The sequence below is a fragment of the Ambystoma mexicanum genome, chromosome 2q (genome assembly GCF_040938575.1).
Source record: "Ambystoma mexicanum isolate Mex_15411 chromosome 2q, UKY_AmexF1_1, whole genome shotgun sequence".
Classification (NCBI taxonomy): Eukaryota; Metazoa; Chordata; class Amphibia; order Caudata; family Ambystomatidae; genus Ambystoma; species Ambystoma mexicanum.
Window position 1 is genome coordinate 1,145,665,140 of NC_090924.1, and position 20,838 is coordinate 1,145,685,977.

The 20,838-nt window shown below is 42.3% G+C and overlaps 1 protein-coding gene across 2 annotated transcripts in view; it reads right to left on the reverse strand.

Moving 5' to 3' along the window:
* Positions 1-20,838, reverse strand: part of MIOS (meiosis regulator for oocyte development) — a 771,408-nt gene that overhangs the window by 447,794 nt on the left and 302,776 nt on the right. For both annotated transcript variants that reach the window (XM_069648526.1, XM_069648527.1), the window contains exon 5: positions 9,659-9,828. In XM_069648526.1, the coding sequence (XP_069504627.1) occupies positions 9,659-9,828 (170 nt within the window). The remainder of the gene's footprint in view (positions 1-9,658; positions 9,829-20,838) is intronic.

Consider the following 20,838-nt stretch of genomic DNA (forward strand, 5'->3'; position numbering starts at 1 on the left):
AAAGCTGGGGGTGTCACTCCACACTCCAACGACAGATAACGGGAGGATCGTGATATCTCACTACCTGATGGAAGGGCTCCACCTGATGAACCCCACTTTGCCCTACTCTCCCTCAACAAGGAATCTCAGAAGAGTCGGGAGGGCATATGGGGGATACATTTACCCACTCAGCAGTACTTCCCCACATCACCAAGCTGCACTTCAGCAGTTAACAGCAGAATGGCTGTGCTGGCTCCTTTGAGCACCATTGCCCCGCATCAAAACTGCGTTTGCAGATACAAAATGATGGCTGCACTGTCTTGCCAAGCACTATTGGGTAGGATGGAACTAGGAGGCACACTGAGAAAGGCTGCCAGTGTGTTTCTTACATGCACCAAGAAGAAAATTGAAAAGCAGCACTGCTTTGCTGCTAGATCCACATTCCCCCTTGAAAAAGGAAATATTCGGCCTTTAAAATGTCGGCGCCCTGATGTTCTTTCTCATCTGTTCAACCTCATACAGTTATGATCTGTGGAGATCTAGAGGTGTCCATCCACATTCAGATTGTGCCAGCAAAAGAGAGCATTGTCATAGAATGACAGTCTGCGTCAGGCATGATCTGGGAAGTCACCAGAAACTTTACTTTCAGCCATACGCTTGACTTTTTGCTACAAAGTGTCAAAAGTAAACCCTGCAAAAAGAAATCCCAGCTCTCTGTGAATATATCAATTTCAAGCGACCTTTGACTTGTACAGACTGTTGTGTAAGAGAAACTGGCTAGGGCTACAAACAATGTTTGAAACCCAGATGGGAGAGAAAAAACGAATTTGAAAAGGAAATCCCAGCAGCATTCACCACGTGTCAAAATGTGTGTTTGCAAACCAAGAAAAATGCCCGTTTTAAAAGTACAATGTTGAATAAAGTCGTTTCCTTGTCTAGGAATGTTAGGGGGTGTTGTGTGAAAACCTAGATGGCATGTTTTGTTTCAACAGACATGATGATGATGATGCAGAAAAATACACTAAGTAAAGGCATTGGCTGAATTGTGGAACCAGCCAAACAGGTTTTCTGCTTGGGGGTGATTGGGGGGGGGGGTTGCTAGCAACAGGAGAGCCCCCCACCCCAAAAGGAGACACACTAGATTATGGGACACTTATATTCTAATTGTGCCTTGAAAACTCTGAATAGGCCGAGAAAAAGAAATATCACACGCTCGTCAGACTTCTGTCTGGGCTTCAGCTTGAGACAATAATCTGGGACACCCATGTGGGACTTCTGGAAGTGACAACAATCATCCACTCAAACCAAGGAGCTCCAAAGGAAAACTCCATGACAACCCTTGGCTAAGCTGACATTTGCTAGTAGCCGGAAACATTTTTTCTCAGTTGAAGGACACAGTCCAGTCCCATTTGGCTCAAAATACTATTTGATGAATAAATGTTTAAGACAGCGCAGTAATGTAAAAGTTGTACAGTTTAAATGTGATTTTCATGGCTCCTAAACAAGATATCGTGGCCGTCCATAGCATGTATGAGACGCAAACCCCAGGGAAATATGAATCATGGTAAAAGTACACATGGTGGAATGTTAAAAATGAATAGAAATATGCCCGATGAGAATATGCACACACACCTACAATTGTGGGATTTTAGGTGACGCGGTGCTCACTAAAATTGTGAAAAACTATTAGAAGGGCGAAACAATGGCGTACAGACCTGGGAGTGGGAACACCATGGTCTGTATGAAATATGTAATCAGCATATGTAATTTGTGAACGTGCCACAACTGTACCAATGTGTAATTTATGTTAAGATTGATTTTGGCAAAAAGGACTGTGGGAAGGCTTTGCGCCTCATAAAACCACAACCCATTAAACTGAGTACCCTCCTAGAGGAGGCAACCAACATTGGCTGACCTATCTGTTTCTTGGGGGTAGGTTTAGCTCAGTTCTGCCCATCAATAAACCCAGTGATGGCACCTGCTTTTATATAAAGGGTGGGAGCTCACAGGGACAGGAAACTCTCTCCTGAATTTCCAGCGCCTGCATATCTAGACATTCCAGATCCACCTTTGCAAGATTCCAGACCTTACTGCCAGGGCAAAGCATTGCTGACCCTAGCCCAGCAAGGCCATTGATCCAGAAACCCCACTAAAAATCCCAATAACAAAGAGGAAAAGCTGTGGTACCCTTTTGGGGAGCATCCTGTGACCAGACCAGCTTCTTGCCCACTACCTGCATGCCCGCTGTACCTTTGTCATCCAGTGACCAGACTTGCCCAGCTGTTTGCTGTAAGGGGCACCCACTAGTGGAGTCCAGAACCCTGTTGACTGTCCCAAATACCAACTCAAGTGCGGATTGTGAGTATCTCCCCATCCCATAGCAACACATAGATTATCCCAGCTTGACCCCTTTTTCTTTATTCTACTCTCCAAGTAATTCTATCCATACCCTGATAACTTGTTTAAAACTGTTAGAATTCCATGTGCACCTTGTCCTTGATCTCCAAGCGTTAGCGCCACTTTTCTCTTAATTTCTGTCTTGCATAGATCATAAATTCTTAGCAATATTTTGATTAAATAAATTAATTTTCCATAGAGAAAAGGTGTACGCTGCGTGAAGGGTTACAACTGCAGCGTAACTTTTATATTCACAGGTGGCATTCCTCTTTTCTAGCCATTAAATCTAGTGTAAGTGAAATTTGTCTTTTTCTCTCTCCTTAATTGCTTTATTTTACCCAAACCGAACCTCCTTTCACTTTGAAAATCTCATCCAATTATCCAGCTATAGTCACTCTTTCACTTCTATATTTTCCTTGTGATGTGCCCAGCCTAAAAACCACATTGCGATGCTGTGTTTTTCACCCATTTTTTTAAAAAAACGTTTTGACATTTAAAAATGCAAATGTGTAAATTGCAACTTTTCAACGTGTGAATTTGGCTGCACTGTGTTTTCATTTCAAGTTGCTTTGGAACTGTATGCCTTTTGTGATACCTTACCTTATAGTTGCTGGTGATATAACATCCCTGAGACTGATCAAACATACGTACATCATTATTTAGATACACATCATTTTTTGCCTCTTATTTTGTGAGGGAAGGTCGGATTTCGATTTTGATTCTGTTTGCTGCTTCATATTCCTAATTCCCTGCTGCTTCTTTCTATCCACTCGGAAATTCAATTAATTGGAGTTTGAGGGAACATTGCAGGGGGAAATCTTAACTCGGGTGCTATCTATCCTAATCGAAAAAAGTGTTCCTATTCATTTGTGCTTTGGATATGTTCTTGTAGTAGGGTACCCAAATGTATTTCAGTAGTTTTCATTCTAATTATCACCCCATTGGAGATTGCTGCCCAACATAAAAATTGTGCGATTTCCTTTGAAATTAAAACAAATAAATATTGTATTCCCACCAACCAGCCTGGTTCATGGTCCATTGTGACCTGGGGTATTTGTAAAAGGGGGTGTGAGACAGGTTGGGTGCCAGCTCAATTCGATTTCGTAGAAAATAAAGAGAAAGTATTCTAATTGAGTGCTACATTCTAGGCAAAGTGAAAGAGTGTGACGCCAGGTTAGAATCCGTTACAAAGTTGATCATGTTTTTTCAGCTTTCGATGGTTTGTTTTGATTCGGATGGGATTAAATACTGCTCTGTTTTCTCATGGCATTTCTATAAAAATATATTTGTGGGATTAAATCATTAGTAAAAGAAGACAATACAGAAGAAAGAAATCTCTTTGTTAAACATGGAACCCAATTCAAATCAACTGATTCAACTATGTCATCTTAAAATTGTAGCAAACTTCCATTTGATGTCATGAGAGTGAAGTACCTGTCTTTAACAAAATGTTGCAATAGAAATTCATCAGTTGTTGATCATGTTGCAGCTACGAAGTGCGATGATGATCACTTTCTACAAATTACCTGTAGATGGCGGGGCTACACCACAAAACGTAATGCCGAAAAACAAAGCCGAAAAACCAAAAAGATGAATTATCTCGGGAACGGGATGACCAATGGAGCCAAAAATTGTTGCATTAATTGAGCAATGAAATAAAGAATAGTCCATGAAAAATGAATGACGCCAGACCTCACCATTCATGAGGAGTTCAGTCCCCAAGAACACCACATACAAACCCACAAACAAACACAACCTTGCTTTATCTATATAGATTAGCACTATCATGTGATCCGTCAGTCTAGAAGCTTGGTCAGTATATTTTTCCAACAGCCCTTAATCCTAGGGCACTCCCAGATTAAAGATTAAATGAATTAGAGTTTGCACACCCCTACCACACTTTACACCAGCATTGTCAGCAGCCCTGCCCATACTATAAAGCATTTTCCTACAGTAGTAAAATCTGTGCAATATTTTACATTGTATCAGCCTCAACTTGGTCGACATGTTGACTTCCCTTGTGGAAATGTGTGCTTCTACCCATTCCTCTTACTCCAGCGGCCCCAAGTAGATAGATCATTACATTTTTTATTTGGTCATAGGCAACAAAGTATTATTATTTGCTGCGATTGCTTTCCCATCCAGTCATTCAGAGAGTAAATTTACATCCAGGGGGGTATGCTCCGGGACATTTATCTTTCATCCGAATTGAGCCATTTTATTCTCTTCCAAGTGTAGCTATCCCTCTGAAGTAACCCATATTCCTCCTGCACTGACTGGAACAACGCTATCTCCTTACTGCCAAGCATATCTCCCAGTTTGTGAATCTCTTTTTCCATTCACCTTGACTGACTACGCAGCTTACCTACTTCCTGGGATGTTTGGTTCTCTCATAGTGGGAAGCATTTGGAGGCTTTTCCTTTTCACCCCACTGCATTTGCTTCTTCCCTCCAACTCTGCACAATCCTTGGCCCTGCTGACGGCAGGCCCTCCCAACCCTGGCTGCCATACAGTATTTGAAGAGGGGATCTACAACTGATCTCGGTTAAGTCAATTTCATTTGTTACTGGACTGCCACCCTCTGAACACCCATTCATTTGTCACCACTAGTTGAAATGGCCAGTAGTACTTACGGAAATCGGGCACTCCCAGACCGCTATCCCAAACCGGCCTTGCTAGTGTCCTCAATTCCACCTGCAGAGTTCCCTGACCCCAAATGATCCCTCTGATTATCACCTCAATTCTGACAAATGGTGTTTTAGGAACTGTCATCAGGGTATTTTAAAATACATATAACAGTCTAGGGAGTGCCATCATTTTAAATAAGTTAGCTCTTCCTATCATTCCAAGTGGCAAGTTAACACAATGCTTAGAGTCGTCTTGTAGTCTTATTAGCCAGGAATTTCTATTTGTCCAGGCACAATTCTATGCCGATATATTTGAATGATATGGTAGTAACCTGGAGGGGGCATCTGCCCGGTATTGCCTCAGATCCCCCCTTTCACCGGTACGATGAGCAATTTCCCCCAGTTTATTCTGAGCCCACATTTTTTATCGAACACATAATATTTCCATCACTCTGGGGCCCGTCATTTTAGGGTCCCCCATATATATTAGGAGGTAATCCGCATAGAGGGAGATCCTGTCCTCCCATTCCACTGGCCACCAGAAGCCCCCCAGTATTTGATCGGATCTGATCTTATCTGCCAGTGGCTCAATCGCTAGAAGAAACAGCAACGGGGAGAGCGGGCACCCCTGTCTGGTACCCCTCCGAAGTGGGAAGAGTAGGGAGGTGAAACGATCGATTCTTACCCTTGCCAGTGGGTTTGCATATAACCATTTCATCCATGAGACGAACTTAGGCACAAAACCGGCTTTCCCCCCATGGCCGCCCAGAAGAATTCCCACTGTACCGAATCCAACACATTTTCTGAGTCGGAGGACATTATTGCATGGGGGCCATGTAGGTTTTTTTTCAACAATGCCCTCCAGAGGTTCATTCTCGTGGCTCTGGTGGAGATAAAGCTGCATTGGTCCGAATGCACCAGTCAATCAATTACCTGCATCAACCTATATGCAAGGATCTTTGCGAGAATTTTTGCCTCTCCGTTCAACAATGAAATAGGTCAGTATGAAGCACACATTTCTGTTGGTTTCCCTTTCTTGTGTATAACCACTAACATGGCAGTCCTCCGGTCTCTCAGGAGTTCCGCTTTTTCACAACTTTCCATGTACATTTTTAACACTGGTTTCACCACTGCGCCCCCCGACTCCTTTCCAGTATTCGAGTGGGATCCCATTCAGGGCTGGGGTCTTCTCATATTGCAAGTTACTGATTGTATCCTCTATCGTTATGTCCCTATTCATCTGTTGTCAAGCTTGTTCTCCGACCATAGGAAAACAAACCCCTTCCAAATAAGTCAGGATGCCCTATTCGTCCGGTCCCAAGACTTCCCCATAAAGCTTTGGTAACAGTTAGCAAATTCATTGGCAATTTGAAGCCTTTCGTGTATTGGTTGCCCCTGTTCGACCATATATCCCTAACCAATCTGGACGACTCCTCTCTCTGGTCCAGTCATGCTGGCTTTTTCCCACCTTTATTCCCAATTTCATACATCTTGGCTTTCTTGACCCAGTGTGCCTGTTTAGCCTTATACAGGACCACAGATTTGTACCGGGCTATACACTTAAGGAAGTCCATCTTTGCCTCTATTGTTTTTTCCTCTGTACATTTCCCTTTCTTCTCCCTCATTTATTTTTCTAGAGCCTCCAGCTTCCCCCTCTTTTCTTTCTGGTGGTGGCCGATTGCCCCCATCGCCCTACCCCCGAAGATTGTTTTGTACGCCTCCCAGACAGTGAATGCATTTTCTTACAGTCTCCTTATTTAACTCAAAACATTCTTTCGTTCCTACCTCCAAATCCACCCTTATTTCCTCAATGCCCAAATAATAAGCATTCAGCTTCCATTCCCCTTGTCCCTTCAGGTCCTTCACAGAGATTCTAAGATACAGCAGGCATGGTCAGATATACCTCTCAACAACTATTGTGCTTCCGTCCACCTTCCTACTATGGTGCATGGTAGGTATGAAGATTTCATCTAGACGTGGTAATTATGCATGCACCCCCCCCCCCCCCAAGAAGAAAGACAATTGCTGTTCCCCGGGGTGGACTGCCCTCCAAACATCCATCGGGACTATTTGCTTCCAAAAATTTCACTAATTGGGTGTGTGGTGCACTTCGCAGTGGTCCGGCCCTTTGCAAGCACCTACCTAGATCTCCCTGGTTGACATTGTTAAAGTCACTGCCCACTATTGTCAAGTTTGTCAAATTTGTAGCCAATAATGTCTCTACCATCATCAGTAGCACCGTTTGCAGAGGTGGTGGTGCATATACCCAGACTATGGTGATCGTCTTTCCCCATAGGTCACCCGTCACCAGAATGTACCTTCCATTCATGCCACTTTGCACATGGGTTATATTGAAAGGGATGGTACGTCCAATTAATATTGGCACTCACCTGTAGCGTTTATAGTACCCTGCATGCTTCACAACCTTTTTTTGCCCTCTACCCAGGAATATGCATGCTGAGCCCAGAAAATATGTCTCCCGCAGGAACAAGTCAGCTTTGTGTCTATTGAGGTATCTGGTGACCAATTCCCGTTTAATCTTGTCGTTCAGCCCGTTTACATTCCAGGTGAGACATTTCAATTCCCTTCTGCTCTCACCTATGATTGTAGTTGCTATGCAAATCTCTCCCTCAGCAAGCTACATCAACTGAATCTGTGCAACCCCCTCCCCAGTAGTGTTGAATCTGCCTTGCAAACAATACCACAATAAAATCCCTTACACACACCCACCCTATACTTCCTCGACAATTACCCTATACCCGTTCATCCCCACTCTGACAAAAGTCTTAAAGGGGGGCTTCACACAGGCTCTCGCTCTGCTCTGACGATCCTTCACATTTCCCATCACTGCCTATGTTTCTTGGGGGCTTCCTCCCCACTATCTCGAGTAAATCAACTGTTGCTGGTGATTTACCGCCAAAGGCACTTGCGTTTCCCCTCAAATGTGCTTATGTTTGAGCCCCTTCACTTTTCATTGTCTTTACTCAGCCGTGGGGATAATCTCCCTTTTGACTCTGGGAGTCCGCTTCAACTTTCCTTTTTAACTTTCAGCGGGACCCACACTTGCAGCCGAGCCCCAGTCGCCGGGTATATGGTTACATATTTTATGTCCTGTGCTCTCAGTTTCTTCTGTATCGTATGAAACGATTGGCAGGCCTTCTGTACTGCCTTAGTGTAGTCGGTGTAGACCCTACTCTGGCCCCAGGGAACTCCAGAGGATCCTTTGTTCTCGTTGCCTTCAGGATCACATCCCAGTAGTTTAATCATTTTGGGATCACCTGTCTCAAGGGACACCTGCGGGGTGGAGGGTTTTGGTGGGATTGGGGGGGCGGAGAAGTTTCCTTATGCAGCACTCTGTAGGAGAGTGGAGAAGAAACTGGACAGGCCCGAGCCCACCCACACTTTCAGCAATACCTCCCGGAAGAGTTCCATCGAGAGACCCTCTGGTTTTTGCAGAAGGCCACTGAGACATACATTAGTCCATCTCGCCATTCCCTTCGCTTCTTCCATTCTTTCTTCCAGCTGACTAGTTCTGGCAAGTACTTGTTGCATTGTAAACTGTAGAGGTGTGACTGTTCCTCTAATCCGAGATGCACCGTTCTGCCTCCTCTAGTTTTGCTGATACATTACGCAAACCCGGTCTCAGCAGCTCGACATCCACCCCTACAGCATCAACCTTTTCTCTCCAGTATGTTCCTAGAATCAGAAATGGCCCTTCGAAAGTCTTGTGTGGAGGGATCTATCTGAGGGCGATTCTACTTGGTTGCACATACTCTTTCTTGCTTACATTTCCTGCATCAGTCAGTGCCCTCCCATTGTGAATGTGCCTATTTTAGGCTGTGTACTTGGTTTCTGGTGGGTCCTCTCCTTGTCCCTGCTCATAGCTTTGTACTTCCCTCACAGGTATCGTTCAACCTTCTTCTCCAGGAAAGTCCCATGTGCCATATCCACCCACAGGTTTCAGTATTGCATAGTCTCCTTGTCCTAACCTTCAGTTTGCACAACATATATTGGCTGCTAGTTATTGGTGAAAAAAATCCTCCAGTATCTGATATGTGTTACTACTCAGACTGCCAACCATTTCCAATTATTTAACATTTTAGTTTAACCACCCTACTGTACTCCGGGGTGTTTATCCCCTACTGGTAGCCCAGCTGAGCAAAGGACAGTTGAAGGAGCTTTACCTGCCCATTTCTGGAACAGTGTCTGGTCTTCAATCTAGAAAAATCTTGATAGAAGATTCCTCTTAACAACCAGCTAATCCTTTATTTTCCCCAGTCTTTGGGCCCAATCAATCCATCACAGCAATTGCATTCAAAACTGGCGATGCTCGACCATCATGTAATGAGCTGAAATATGGGGCCAGTGAGCCCAATTCATCCATAAATTGCAGGAGACATCCTGGAAGCACTATCCACTCGATTTAAAACAGACATAATATATAAAACGCAACAAAGTAATAAATGGGTGGGATGTAATAAGTGGGCAATATGTTTTGATACACTTAGCTTTTAAGTGAGAACTGCAAAGGCAACATAAATAAAAGGGCAATACAAAGAAAACAAGAGGATGGAGCATACAAGATGTCCAAGAAGAACAAAAGCAGGATCTTAATAAACTTAACTATTCATGTGCTAAATAAAACATTGGCTTACCAGAACACCATCATATAAACCGGATTCACTGGTCAGAAAGGCAAACATGACACAAAGGTAAGGGTTGTTCAACTGTAATCGGAGAGTGCTGCACATTTCTCTCCAGAGGGAATTCTTCTCATCTGTATAACCGGACAATGCCATTGCTACAACATTCAGGTTCAGATCTCCTGTGTACAGAATGAAAAAAAAACAAATTACAGTATTAAGTATGCATTGTGGCACATTAACGACATGCATGGTGCAGACCGTGCAAATAAAACACAGAAACCGGTCACTGCTCTAATGCTTCTACCTGGCCATAAGATGTCAACAGCTGGCAAACGAAGTGCGTAGCTGGACACATGATGACAATGCCTATCTAATACTTATCAAAGAGCCAAGACTATTGACTTTGCCAATGCTCATTGTAACAAGATTGCAATTCAAAAACAAATTCACAGCCACACATATTCCTTAAAAATAAACAAGATGAAGGCACACTTGATTAAAAATGTTTTTATTAAACTGCGGCTGAAATTACGCCATTACCCCTCAGAACACTGCTAATAAATAACAACGGTAAACCCATAAAAGCCCATTGTTTGATATTACTGAAAGATACAGCTACCTCAAAGAGTTCCTATGAGGACATGTTTTGAATAGGGAGAGGCAAGCAGTGGTTGGGAATGGCCATAAGGATTAGCATGGCAAGTGGGAGGATAAAAGCCAAACACCCCCTAGAGGCTTTGTGTTCCTGCTCACGCCAAATCTCTCTCCCATCTGTAAAAATATGCTGACAATTTTGGCTTGGTAGTGGCATTAAACCGCCCCCTAAATAACTAAAATTAAAAATGTTTTCTAGGATGAATAAATAATTTATGTTCTTATCCAGAGCTTTGCACATGCTTCCTCCTCCTTTTCAGAACTTTAAGAATAGATATCATCTAATGTGACAGTACTCAAGTTATTTTTTTTTTATTTTTTTACTTTTCAAATACAGATCATTTATATTTCATAACCAAATTAAAACATGTTAAAAAAAGGAAAAGGAAAGGAAAAGGAACAAAGGGAAAAATTACATTTTAGAAAATTATCAAGTTTTAAAATTCAATTAAACACTACTGTGAAAATGAAGGAACGGACAAATCCTTATTAGGACGATACTGATCACATGTCATATTTTCCATCTTAGTCTAAAAATGTATCAAATTAACAATAAAATAGAATTCAGATTCATCATTACATGATTTCCGTTGGTATTACAATTTCTAAAAATTGGACTATAGCTTTCATTACTGCAAATCTCTTATTCGAGAACAAATGCCAAATTTTGTCATCACCAGCATCATTGAGGAAGCAAAGCAGATTTTTAAAATACTGTATTCGTTGGACTTTCAATTTTGGGCATGAGATCAATATATGCTGTAGTGTCTCCTTTTCAGCGGTAACATTATAATGACGACAAAAGCTCAAAAGTAGATGATATAACCTTTCGTCGTGCTAGAATTTCCCTTGTTGGCCACAAATTTAATCTGAATCGTAAATATTTATTCCTTATAGCTGGCGAAGGACATTTTTCTAGGTAGTCCGACATTTGTCGCAATCTTTTGTAGCCGAATCTAATAGTATCAAAGTCCTTGTAAGTCATACAATTTGCTCTGTTCTTTATCCAGTCCCATTGGTACAATTTCTCCTTGGCACGTGTTGGATTTTCAATCAAAAGAGTTATTGTAATATCAGCTTCAGCCATGGCTTCTACTACACACACGCCATTTCAATGTGAAGAAATTAGTTGATATAAGCTGGTGAGCTATCACACTCAGAAGGTTGTTAGTTTCTAGACCTAATAGACATTTGCAGAATAGGCTACACATACGCCATAATATATGCCCTGCTAATGACACTAGGCCGAGTTCAAAACAGAGAATCGGCATCGGTGTGCAATTTGGAAGTCTTAGAGTTTTTTTCCACAACCCGGCCCCTAAGGTGTGCCACATTTTTTATTTGAGCGTTTAACATGGTTTCCACTCCATACAACATAACAGGGATAACGTTCTGTTCATAGAAAAGTAGTACATGTATATATGTAAACTTGCCATATTTAAAACACTTTATTTTTGGATCAAAGGCATACAGATGTATTAAACAATTCAGAAGTAGTAAGTTAACATTATTATTCAGCCTCCCTCTCCTTCTGATGTTGTCCAACAGTGATCAAGGTCTCTTAGCCTTTGAATGTTCTCAGTTTTCATTTTACAAAACCCAAACCCTTTTCCCGCCTATCCCACCTTCCCCCTTTCTCCCACCCCCTTCCCTGCTTCAACCAACACTTCAGAACAATATAAAACAGTACAGAGATCAACATATGTGAGGACCCTGGTTAGGGTTTAGTCTGTGTTCAATCCCTCTTGCTGTTGATGGCACTTATATGACATGTATGCTCCTAAGAAGACAGGGTTTAAAGAATTGGGCCTCTCAGTCGCTCGCGCACAACTTGCCATATTTAAAGATTAAAATCTTCGCCTGCGAAATCAAGGCAGTCATTTTTGTTTCAAGATTTAACAAATATAACGTATTGGGTATTCTGTTGTGGACAATCAAGCCGAGAAATTTATATTCGGAGACAGTTTTTAAAGCTACATTTTGTAGAGTCCATACATAGTTACAAGAGTTCATTTTTCTTGAATTTTTACACACTAAGACCTGTGATTATTCTAGGTTCACTGTGAGATTGTTTAATTGGACATATTTAGTCAGAACAGGCAACCGATTTTGAAGACCTTTAGGGGTTTGGGATATGAGTATCAGATCGTCAGCGTATAGCATCCACGCTGTACGCTGATTCCCTAATTTAGGAGCGTCTGACACAATGTCAAGAAAGGAGACCCCCCATGTTCAAAATAAACAAGTTGAATAATACCGAGGCCATTATACACCCTTCGAAAGTCAATCTCACCTCCATGGTGGTGTCAGTGTGTAGTTGTTTAATCAAAATCATTAATGATCAAGGGCAACCATATGCTTTCAGTTTTGCATATAATAATTTTTTGTCCGATGAGTCAAAGGCCATCCAGAAATTGATGAAGGCCAAATATAAAGGTTGATTCCGGGTGACACTCTGTGATTGAAGCATGTTCAGGGAGATCATGTTGGAGCAGTTCCCAAGCCACTGTCAAACCCAGATTGAAAGGGATCCCTCGAAGTTTTTTGCCGACCAAATATTTATCTCTTTTAGGATGATGCGACCAAACATTTTCCCTGTAGCATCTAATAATGATATGGGTCGATAGCTAGCTGGATTCGCCTGATCGCCCTCTTTGTATATAGGAATGGTGATCAAGCGTTTCCATGAAGTTGGAATTTTTTGAGAGATTATTATGTTTTCAAACATAGTCATCAGGATATCGGTGCAGATTTCAGGAAACTGTTTCATTGTTGAATTAGACAGACCGTCCTGACCATGTGGTTTGGAGTGACTAGCTTTGTGTATATAGTATAAATACATCATCATGATCGTACTATAGAGTAAAAACAGTCTGTTCCGTTTGTAATTTAGGGGTTGCAACAGACTCTGGGAGACAAAATAACTTATTATAATAGTCAATCCAATCGTGTTCTTTTACGGAGTTAGATTGTACTGCTACCTGGTGTCCGGCGGTTGCTTGATTTAAGAATATTCCAGATTTGAGAGGCATTTCTGTTAGACAGTTTCCTAAGCATGCTACAGCCATTATCCTGATAAAGTTTGGATTTCATGCCCTTCATCCAATTCATAATGCTTTCTAAAAGCTTTCAATGTGGGGTCAGACCATATTAATCTATTTTGTGCAGTATTTATACACAGGTTTCCCTGGTGAGATTTCCGTGTGTCTACCAATGGCAAACATTTGGAAACCCAAGACATGTTTAACATGTTGTGGTCACTCAGGTCTGAATATAAGACTTGAAAGGACAATATCTGTGTGAAGAGAGCCATATCCACATAAATAAAGTCAATGATTCCGGCACTGGAAGCTCTGTGCCAGGTTGGTTTGGGTGGGGTGTCTGACGACAGGGACGACAGGGATCCATTGAGCATGAAGAGATTTCTGGATTTAATAAATTTGGTCGATTTTTGCAATCGCATTCGTTCAAGATATCTATTCGAGTCTAAACAGTGTAAATTGAGATCTCCTGCTATTATTATGTGGCAGATGTTAGTTTCTTGAGCCACAAGATCCAATGCTTTATTCATAGATTCCCAGAACCTGTCGTCACTCAACCCATCCGGGTTCCAATATACATTGATTAGAGAGTATGCCATTTGATTCCAACACAATTTAATCATTTGAATGAATGGATTAGGAGAGAACCACTTTTCCGATTGTAGATGTAAACTCTGTTTGATGGCAATCAGAAGCCAAGATGTCGGTCTACCATAGTTAGCCTTCTAAGGTGGGACTAGGTAAATATCATAGTTGTTCCATGAAGGTGGGGTCATAAACCATGTCTCTTGTAAAAGGATGATGTCATATGCTATGATTTGTTGTTGTTAATTAGGTGCTTAAAACCTCTAGAGTTCCAGCTGACTAAAGACAAAGAGGCACGGCTTTCAGAAATTAGCTAATGCTGTGTTGCTGTCGTACCGCAACTGCAAGCACCATTGGATGGTACTTGATTTCTGTGGCCTCATTCACCAAGGAAGACACGCCGCTATCCGATTTACAGGGCCCTGCTACAATAACAAAGCCCAAATCAAGAAGTTGGGACTTAACTGCCCAAATGGTGTTAAGTACTACTCTAGAGTTTATCCATAGAATAACTGATGTTCTTTTTGTCGGTTCAGAAAAACTCAACTAATTCTATGTCGATTGTGCCAATATCATCAAGAGCAGGTATTTCGCCAAAGATTGATAGTACTGAAGTATGGTTTAAATTGTACTGGGTAAATGGCAAAGGACGACACATCATGGTAAGTGAATGAACTGCTGGTATTTTAGTAGACTGATTTTTTAATTTTTCAAAGCTGTAGCAGGAGCCTGTTTAGACTGATCATTAGAGGTTACATTTTCTTCAAATATCTGGGATATAGTTGTCTTTATCAGGTGTTTTAGTTCAGGGCCCATTAGAGACTGGCCTTTGAGAACTTTAGACTTCGACTCTAGAGCATCTTTACCTGGATGTCGAGTAGAATTTTGCCAGGTAGATATGGAGTTTTGTGAGGTGGGTACGGGTCCTTGGGTATTTTGTTCCCTTTGCGCTCAATGGCCATTTGGATTTATATTCAGATTCTGCAGATCTTTATAATTTGGGTAAAATATTAGACCTTTTTGAGCTGGAAGAGCAGCCATATAAGGATCCACAGCTTGTCTTATTTCACTGTGACAAGAGGCTTTGGTTTCATTTTCAGTAGCTGATGAAAAGGACTGAATTTGAGATGCTACGTCTTTAGCAGGAGCCGCCATAGGGGCAGCCACTAAGGCATCAAGTGGTCCATATAGTTGAGCATTTTCATTTTATCAGATGAAGGTTGTTGCCTCTTTAGGGAGGCCTGCAGCATATATTTTTTTGCTATTGCTTTAGAAGCTGTAGCAGCTGCAGACCATGGTTGCGAAAGATTTTTTATGAATTGTTTTGATTGGGAAGATGAGGTTGATTTAACATTTTTGATGTTCTGAGTTTTTTTCCCCCTTCTGATCGACTTTCATTTTATTCGATTTTTCTTTCGCTCCTGGAGCCTGGTTACTACCACTGGAAAATAAGGCATAATTTGATAATTTGATTGCATCTGTGGAAGGGCTTGTTCAACTGGTCCAACATCTTTAGAGACTCGAGTAGGGGATTGGACATTTCCGCATTGCAGATCAATTACTGGATTGGGTATAAAAGGAACAGAAAAAACGTCAGATTTATTTTTGTTTTTATTGCCTAAGTCTAGTTGTGTAGTAGTTTGGCAACTTTCCGGTGTTTTTGTTTTATTAGAAATTGCCATTTTCCCCAGGAAGTGCCTATTGGGAATGAATGTTGCCAAGCTAATATTTTCTCTAATTGTACAGCTTGAAGAGCTATTTTTGCATTCAGTGTCTCAAACAAACACGCCAAAGATTGATTAGCAAAATTAATTTATGTGAATGCAATTTCCACTAAACCATTTGTAGGGTTAACTTGCTCAACCTCGTTAGGAAGCGGCAAATGAGCCTTCACTTTACGAGCGGTGGGAGTGGCAAAGGAAAGTTCCTTAACCGATTTTGAGCCACTGGAGTTCAAGACCAAGTCTGGTGATTTGGACAGGGTTTCGGGTAAAGTGTGCGAGGAGAAACAAAAGGCGTCAAGATCTAAATCAATAATAGCCGGGTGTGCCGGAGAACTCACTCCAGAAGCATTTACAATTTCAGCACCTGAGCCGGTTAAAACACTACGAAGTAAGGCGCTGTCGGTGAGTGATACATTTTAATTTGCAAAAATGACAGATGGAAGGTTAGTAACATTTGTTTTTTTTGTTTACCTTGACAATTTGGACAGCATGCTCAATATTGTTCTGTGCTCCTTTAGGATCCGGTAGATTTAAAACGTCAGCAATGAGTGCAGGCGTTTGTGCTCGTGCAGCCTGCGCTGGGCGAGGTGTGGAGTCTTTTCTCATTTGGATCGCTCCGCAGTTGTTAGAGTCCTGGCAAAAGGAGCGGATGTCTGTATTTTTGATCCCTTTTCTTCAAAGGGCAACCTTAGATTGAACACTTGTAGGTAGAGGGGTGGAGGATGTATGAGTTTGTTTGGATGGACACTCCGGGGAGATAAAGGAGACACCAGCTGTTGTGTTTTTTTGTATTGCGGACAGCGGTGGCATACCAGTCTTCAAAGAAGCGATACCTCGCTTCATCGCTAGTCGCAAATCGGGGTTCCACCCACACACATCCAGCAAATGCAGCGGGCAAGTACCAGGAAGCACCGCTTGGGACCGCAAACACGCAACAAATGCGGCCAAGTAGTACTTTCTGGTACTTGCTCCGGTGCGCGCGCTTCCTGGATTTTATAGATCCGCCCACAGAATCTAGGCAACAAGCCTGAAAACAAACAATAATATGGGTAAATATCTTCACTTTGATATAACTGTTGTTAAGAGTTGTTTGGGGTTGTAAATCACCTTATGGGCTATGTAGTCCAAAATGTAGTAATTCAGGTGACAAAAGGCAGCAGAGATTAGTCCTCTGGATGATGGAAACGCGGCAAGCAGTACTTTCTGGTACTTGTCGCGCGCTTCCTGGATTTTATAGACCCGTTCACAGAATCTAGGCAACAAGCCTTATGGGCTATGTAGTCCAAAATGTAGCAATTCAGGCGACAAAAGGCAGCAGAGTTTAGCCCTCTGGATGATGGAAACGCGGCCAAGTGGTACTTTCTGGTACTTGCTCTGGTGCGCGTACTCAAGTTATTGACCTCGGAAGGATGAAATAGCTGTGTTAGTCCTGGCTGGGGAGTCAAACTTTGAACTCGGGAGCACAGGCTGTGACTGTCAAAGACCAGCACTTTACTCACAAATTACTTCTCTATAATGATCCCCTGAAATTAAATGTCCAATCTTCTTTGGTGTGCAATTAGACACCATCCCTTCTTCAGAAGCAAGTGAATACGTTCTGGGCCCCAAAAGGGATCTTTATTGAGCTTTATCAGTATTGAACAAATAAGTGACTCAGTATCAGTAGCAGTCCACTTCAACATTACCAGTGCAACACATTGTCAGACACATCATGCAAAGGCAGGGTGACTCCTTGAGCAAATACAACCACTCAAGTACGTTATGTAACCACATTCTTGCCATACTTAACACTCCAGGTATCCACACATCAACAATAAGGTTCTGTATTCTACCATTTTATCTTTACTTCCGATACAAGGAAAATTAGGAGACCTTTCAGTTGAAATTCACCTATGTGTTTTGCACTTTACCACCATTTCATTTGGCGGTCTTTTGTTTTAGTGCTAGTTTCTCTAGACATCCTTGATTCATAGATTTCCAAACAAGGTGCCACTAAACCACTTATATGGAAGCCATCACATAAACTTGATACCAGCCACAGCTCCAGAGTTGGACCACTCATTTAATCATCTGACTCAACTGGGTGGCTGCTTAAAGATGGAGGGCGAACACGTTGTGGTAGTGGACAGCTTCACCTATTTAGGTGCAGATATAACATCAAACTTTTCTTGGAAAACTCAGGATGAGCTCACAATAAGAAAAGCGGCACATGCCAGGGAGAGCCATGATCAGTTTTGCACACAAACAAATGGCCAATTTTGGTTCCAGAGTTGAGATGGTCCATCAAGCAAATTTTGGAGGACCAGATGCCCATGGCGCTGAAATGTGGGGCCTGGATAATAATGTTAATACAATCAGCATATGCAAGTGCCAATTCTGGAAACATCTCCAATACCTACCTTAAGGTTTTCCAAATGCTGCCCTGTATGCTGATGTGGGCTTTCACAGACAAAAAAGGAGGCAATGGAGTCCCCAGCTATGAATCGTGTAAAATGTGGCATGCCAGGCCAATGAGATGGTGGGCATGGCCTAGCATGAACATTTACCTCAAACCTTGGTTTCAACATATAAGAATCAGTTGGTAAAAGTTCTCCCTGCACTGGGCTTAGGATACATTTTGGATCCGCATTACTGACCTACTGAGTCACATCAGTCATTGTTGAGCAAGCTCAAAAATATTCAACTAACAATAGCAAGAAGATCTGACGAGGATGACTTGGTGCGCCCACATTTAGGATGAGCAAACATATTTTTAACAGATGGGGGACATCAACCCTTGTTAGGGAGAATGCCCAGTTCTGTGATAATTCCCTTACAGAAACCCCAGCACTTTTGCTGGACTGTTGACTTTTTCAAGTTTTTACCTCCTGAGTGAGTGGGCAGTTTTACCACTCACTCTTTCTGTTTTCACGGACTGGGATCTTAAATTTGTACTGTTTAATGGAGTCTGGTAAACCCCATAGGTATCTGCCTTTTGCATAATGACACACAACAGTCGCTGTGCAGTGCCACTGAGAAGTCCCTGGACTCAATGTTTAAATACAGTTCCCAAGAATAGCGAAATCACTTTTATATTACTTTATCTTCCCTTTTTTGGGTCCAGCACACACCACCCTATGTAGGATGCTGGGGGAAGGGGTGTTACATAGTAACTCCTTATCCCATTTCTTATGTAACTTTTTGTTACACTGACTAACTTCAATGGCTGGTGGCAGTGATTTCTTTTTACTACCTTTTGTGCAAGTTACTAGCAGGCTGATTTATCAGCTGCAGTACAGCACCTATGGGTGACCATTATTTCAAAATGGCCCCTGTCTTTCGTTTCGACATTTCTTGTTTGTCAGTTCCTTCTGGGCTTTTACTCTGTTGTTTAAACTAGGTATGAGTCCTATGTGTGTTTTGCCTTTGGCGGGATTCATCCCTGAAGCCCGCCCAGGATCCAGTGTGTCTGAAAAGGAAGGAAGTGAGGTGAGGGACCCAAAACTTCGCCATCCTTTGTCTCTAGGTGTGACTGATTGAAACCAATTCTGACTGGACGGCTGGCTGTCCTGGGGGACAGCTGCACCACAGGTGATTGACAGCCCTAGGGCTGTGAACGATTGGGATTTTGCATAAAAGGTGAGGATTTTGGGACTACAGACTGAGTCGACCACTGGAACAAGCCGTCCGACAGAGGACGAGTAGAGATGCCAGCAGTACCTTCCAGGACCGCAGATGCGCCAGTGAAGCCTTGCAGCTGTGCTCACCCAGTTTTTGTTTTGACAGGGAAGATCTGTGCAGGACCTCCTCCTCCCTTGGACTGGTGGGACCAATTAGCCCCTGGATCTGCTTCATTTTGGCTCATCCCCTGACTTGCTGCGACTTTCCTAGGCGTCAGAATCCCAATGCCCAGGGACCGTTATCGAGTGCATCATCTTGCAATGAACTAATCTGGCCAAAACTTTGTGGGCACCCTTGTGGACCTCCAGAAGCAGGAATTCATCATCCAGAGTTCCCTCAACAGTGCTGAGGACCGACGAAAATCCAACCAGAGGTATTTGTTCCTTCTTGGTGCTGAGAAAAACGTGCAAAAACCACAAAGCCGCTGAATCACGTGGAATCCATTAATCAATTGCTGCAGAGTCCCTCTCCAAAGCGCTGCTGCAGAAGCCCACCAAACGTCCCCCCCTTTCATCACCAAGACCAAGGAGCTGGAACAAGAGTCTGCATCACTCATCAGGAAGGAATCCAGCTGGAATCTCTTCTTCAATTCTAAGTTACTGTGGGGTTTGGGGTATAACTACCTTTACCATTTATAGTGCTTCCGGACTTGGGAAGTATTATTTTCACCCATCTAGAGTTAACATCAACTCACCTGAGGAGGCCTTCCAGCTTGCACTCCAACAAGTAGGCATCAGAACTTGAACGGTCCTATTGACTTTGGCTGTCCTGGTTTCCTAAAAGCTCCTCTTCTGAACCTTACTGGCTTTGGCAGAACTTGTTCCCTCACAGGTTTTAATTGTTGACACTATTATTGCTGGGATAAAAGACTGCCTACATCCCTCTGGGAGAAACTATTGAAACAGTTGCTAAAGTGTGCTTTAACTAACTCTGAAACGTCCCCTTCCAAACTCAAAGTGTAAAGGTGATATATATATATATATATATATAAATGATATTATTGACCTTTGTTGTCACTCAGTGTGCTGGAACTGTATAGCATAGAAAAAATTACTTGCCTGCATTATTATTCTTGTGTAAATTATTTCTATCTTCCATTGAGTACTACTATTAGTGGTTACCTTTTTAAAGTTTGAGTTTGCTTAATTTGCCTTGTGTACATATAAATACATAATTTAATACAACTTAAAGTGTGTAAGTGTTTACTAATTTCATAGTGCTAATCTGCAGCTCACATTACCCCTCCTAAATAAGCCTCGCTGCTCAGCTACTCTACCGACTTGTGTAGTACAGGCCTATATTAAGAGTTGGGTTCCTAATACCAAGATATAGGTCTTGTGAAGTCCCACACCAGTTCACCATATCTTACCCAACAACCCTACCTGTCAAATCTGCCCCTCCCCCCTACCAAGTCAAACGCGTTCCTGCTTTTGTCAGAGCAAACACACTCTTTCCTGATACATAAAATGAAGCGATGGAACAGCGCATCCAGTGCAAAGTGTAAAACATGTGATGCAGAGGAAAA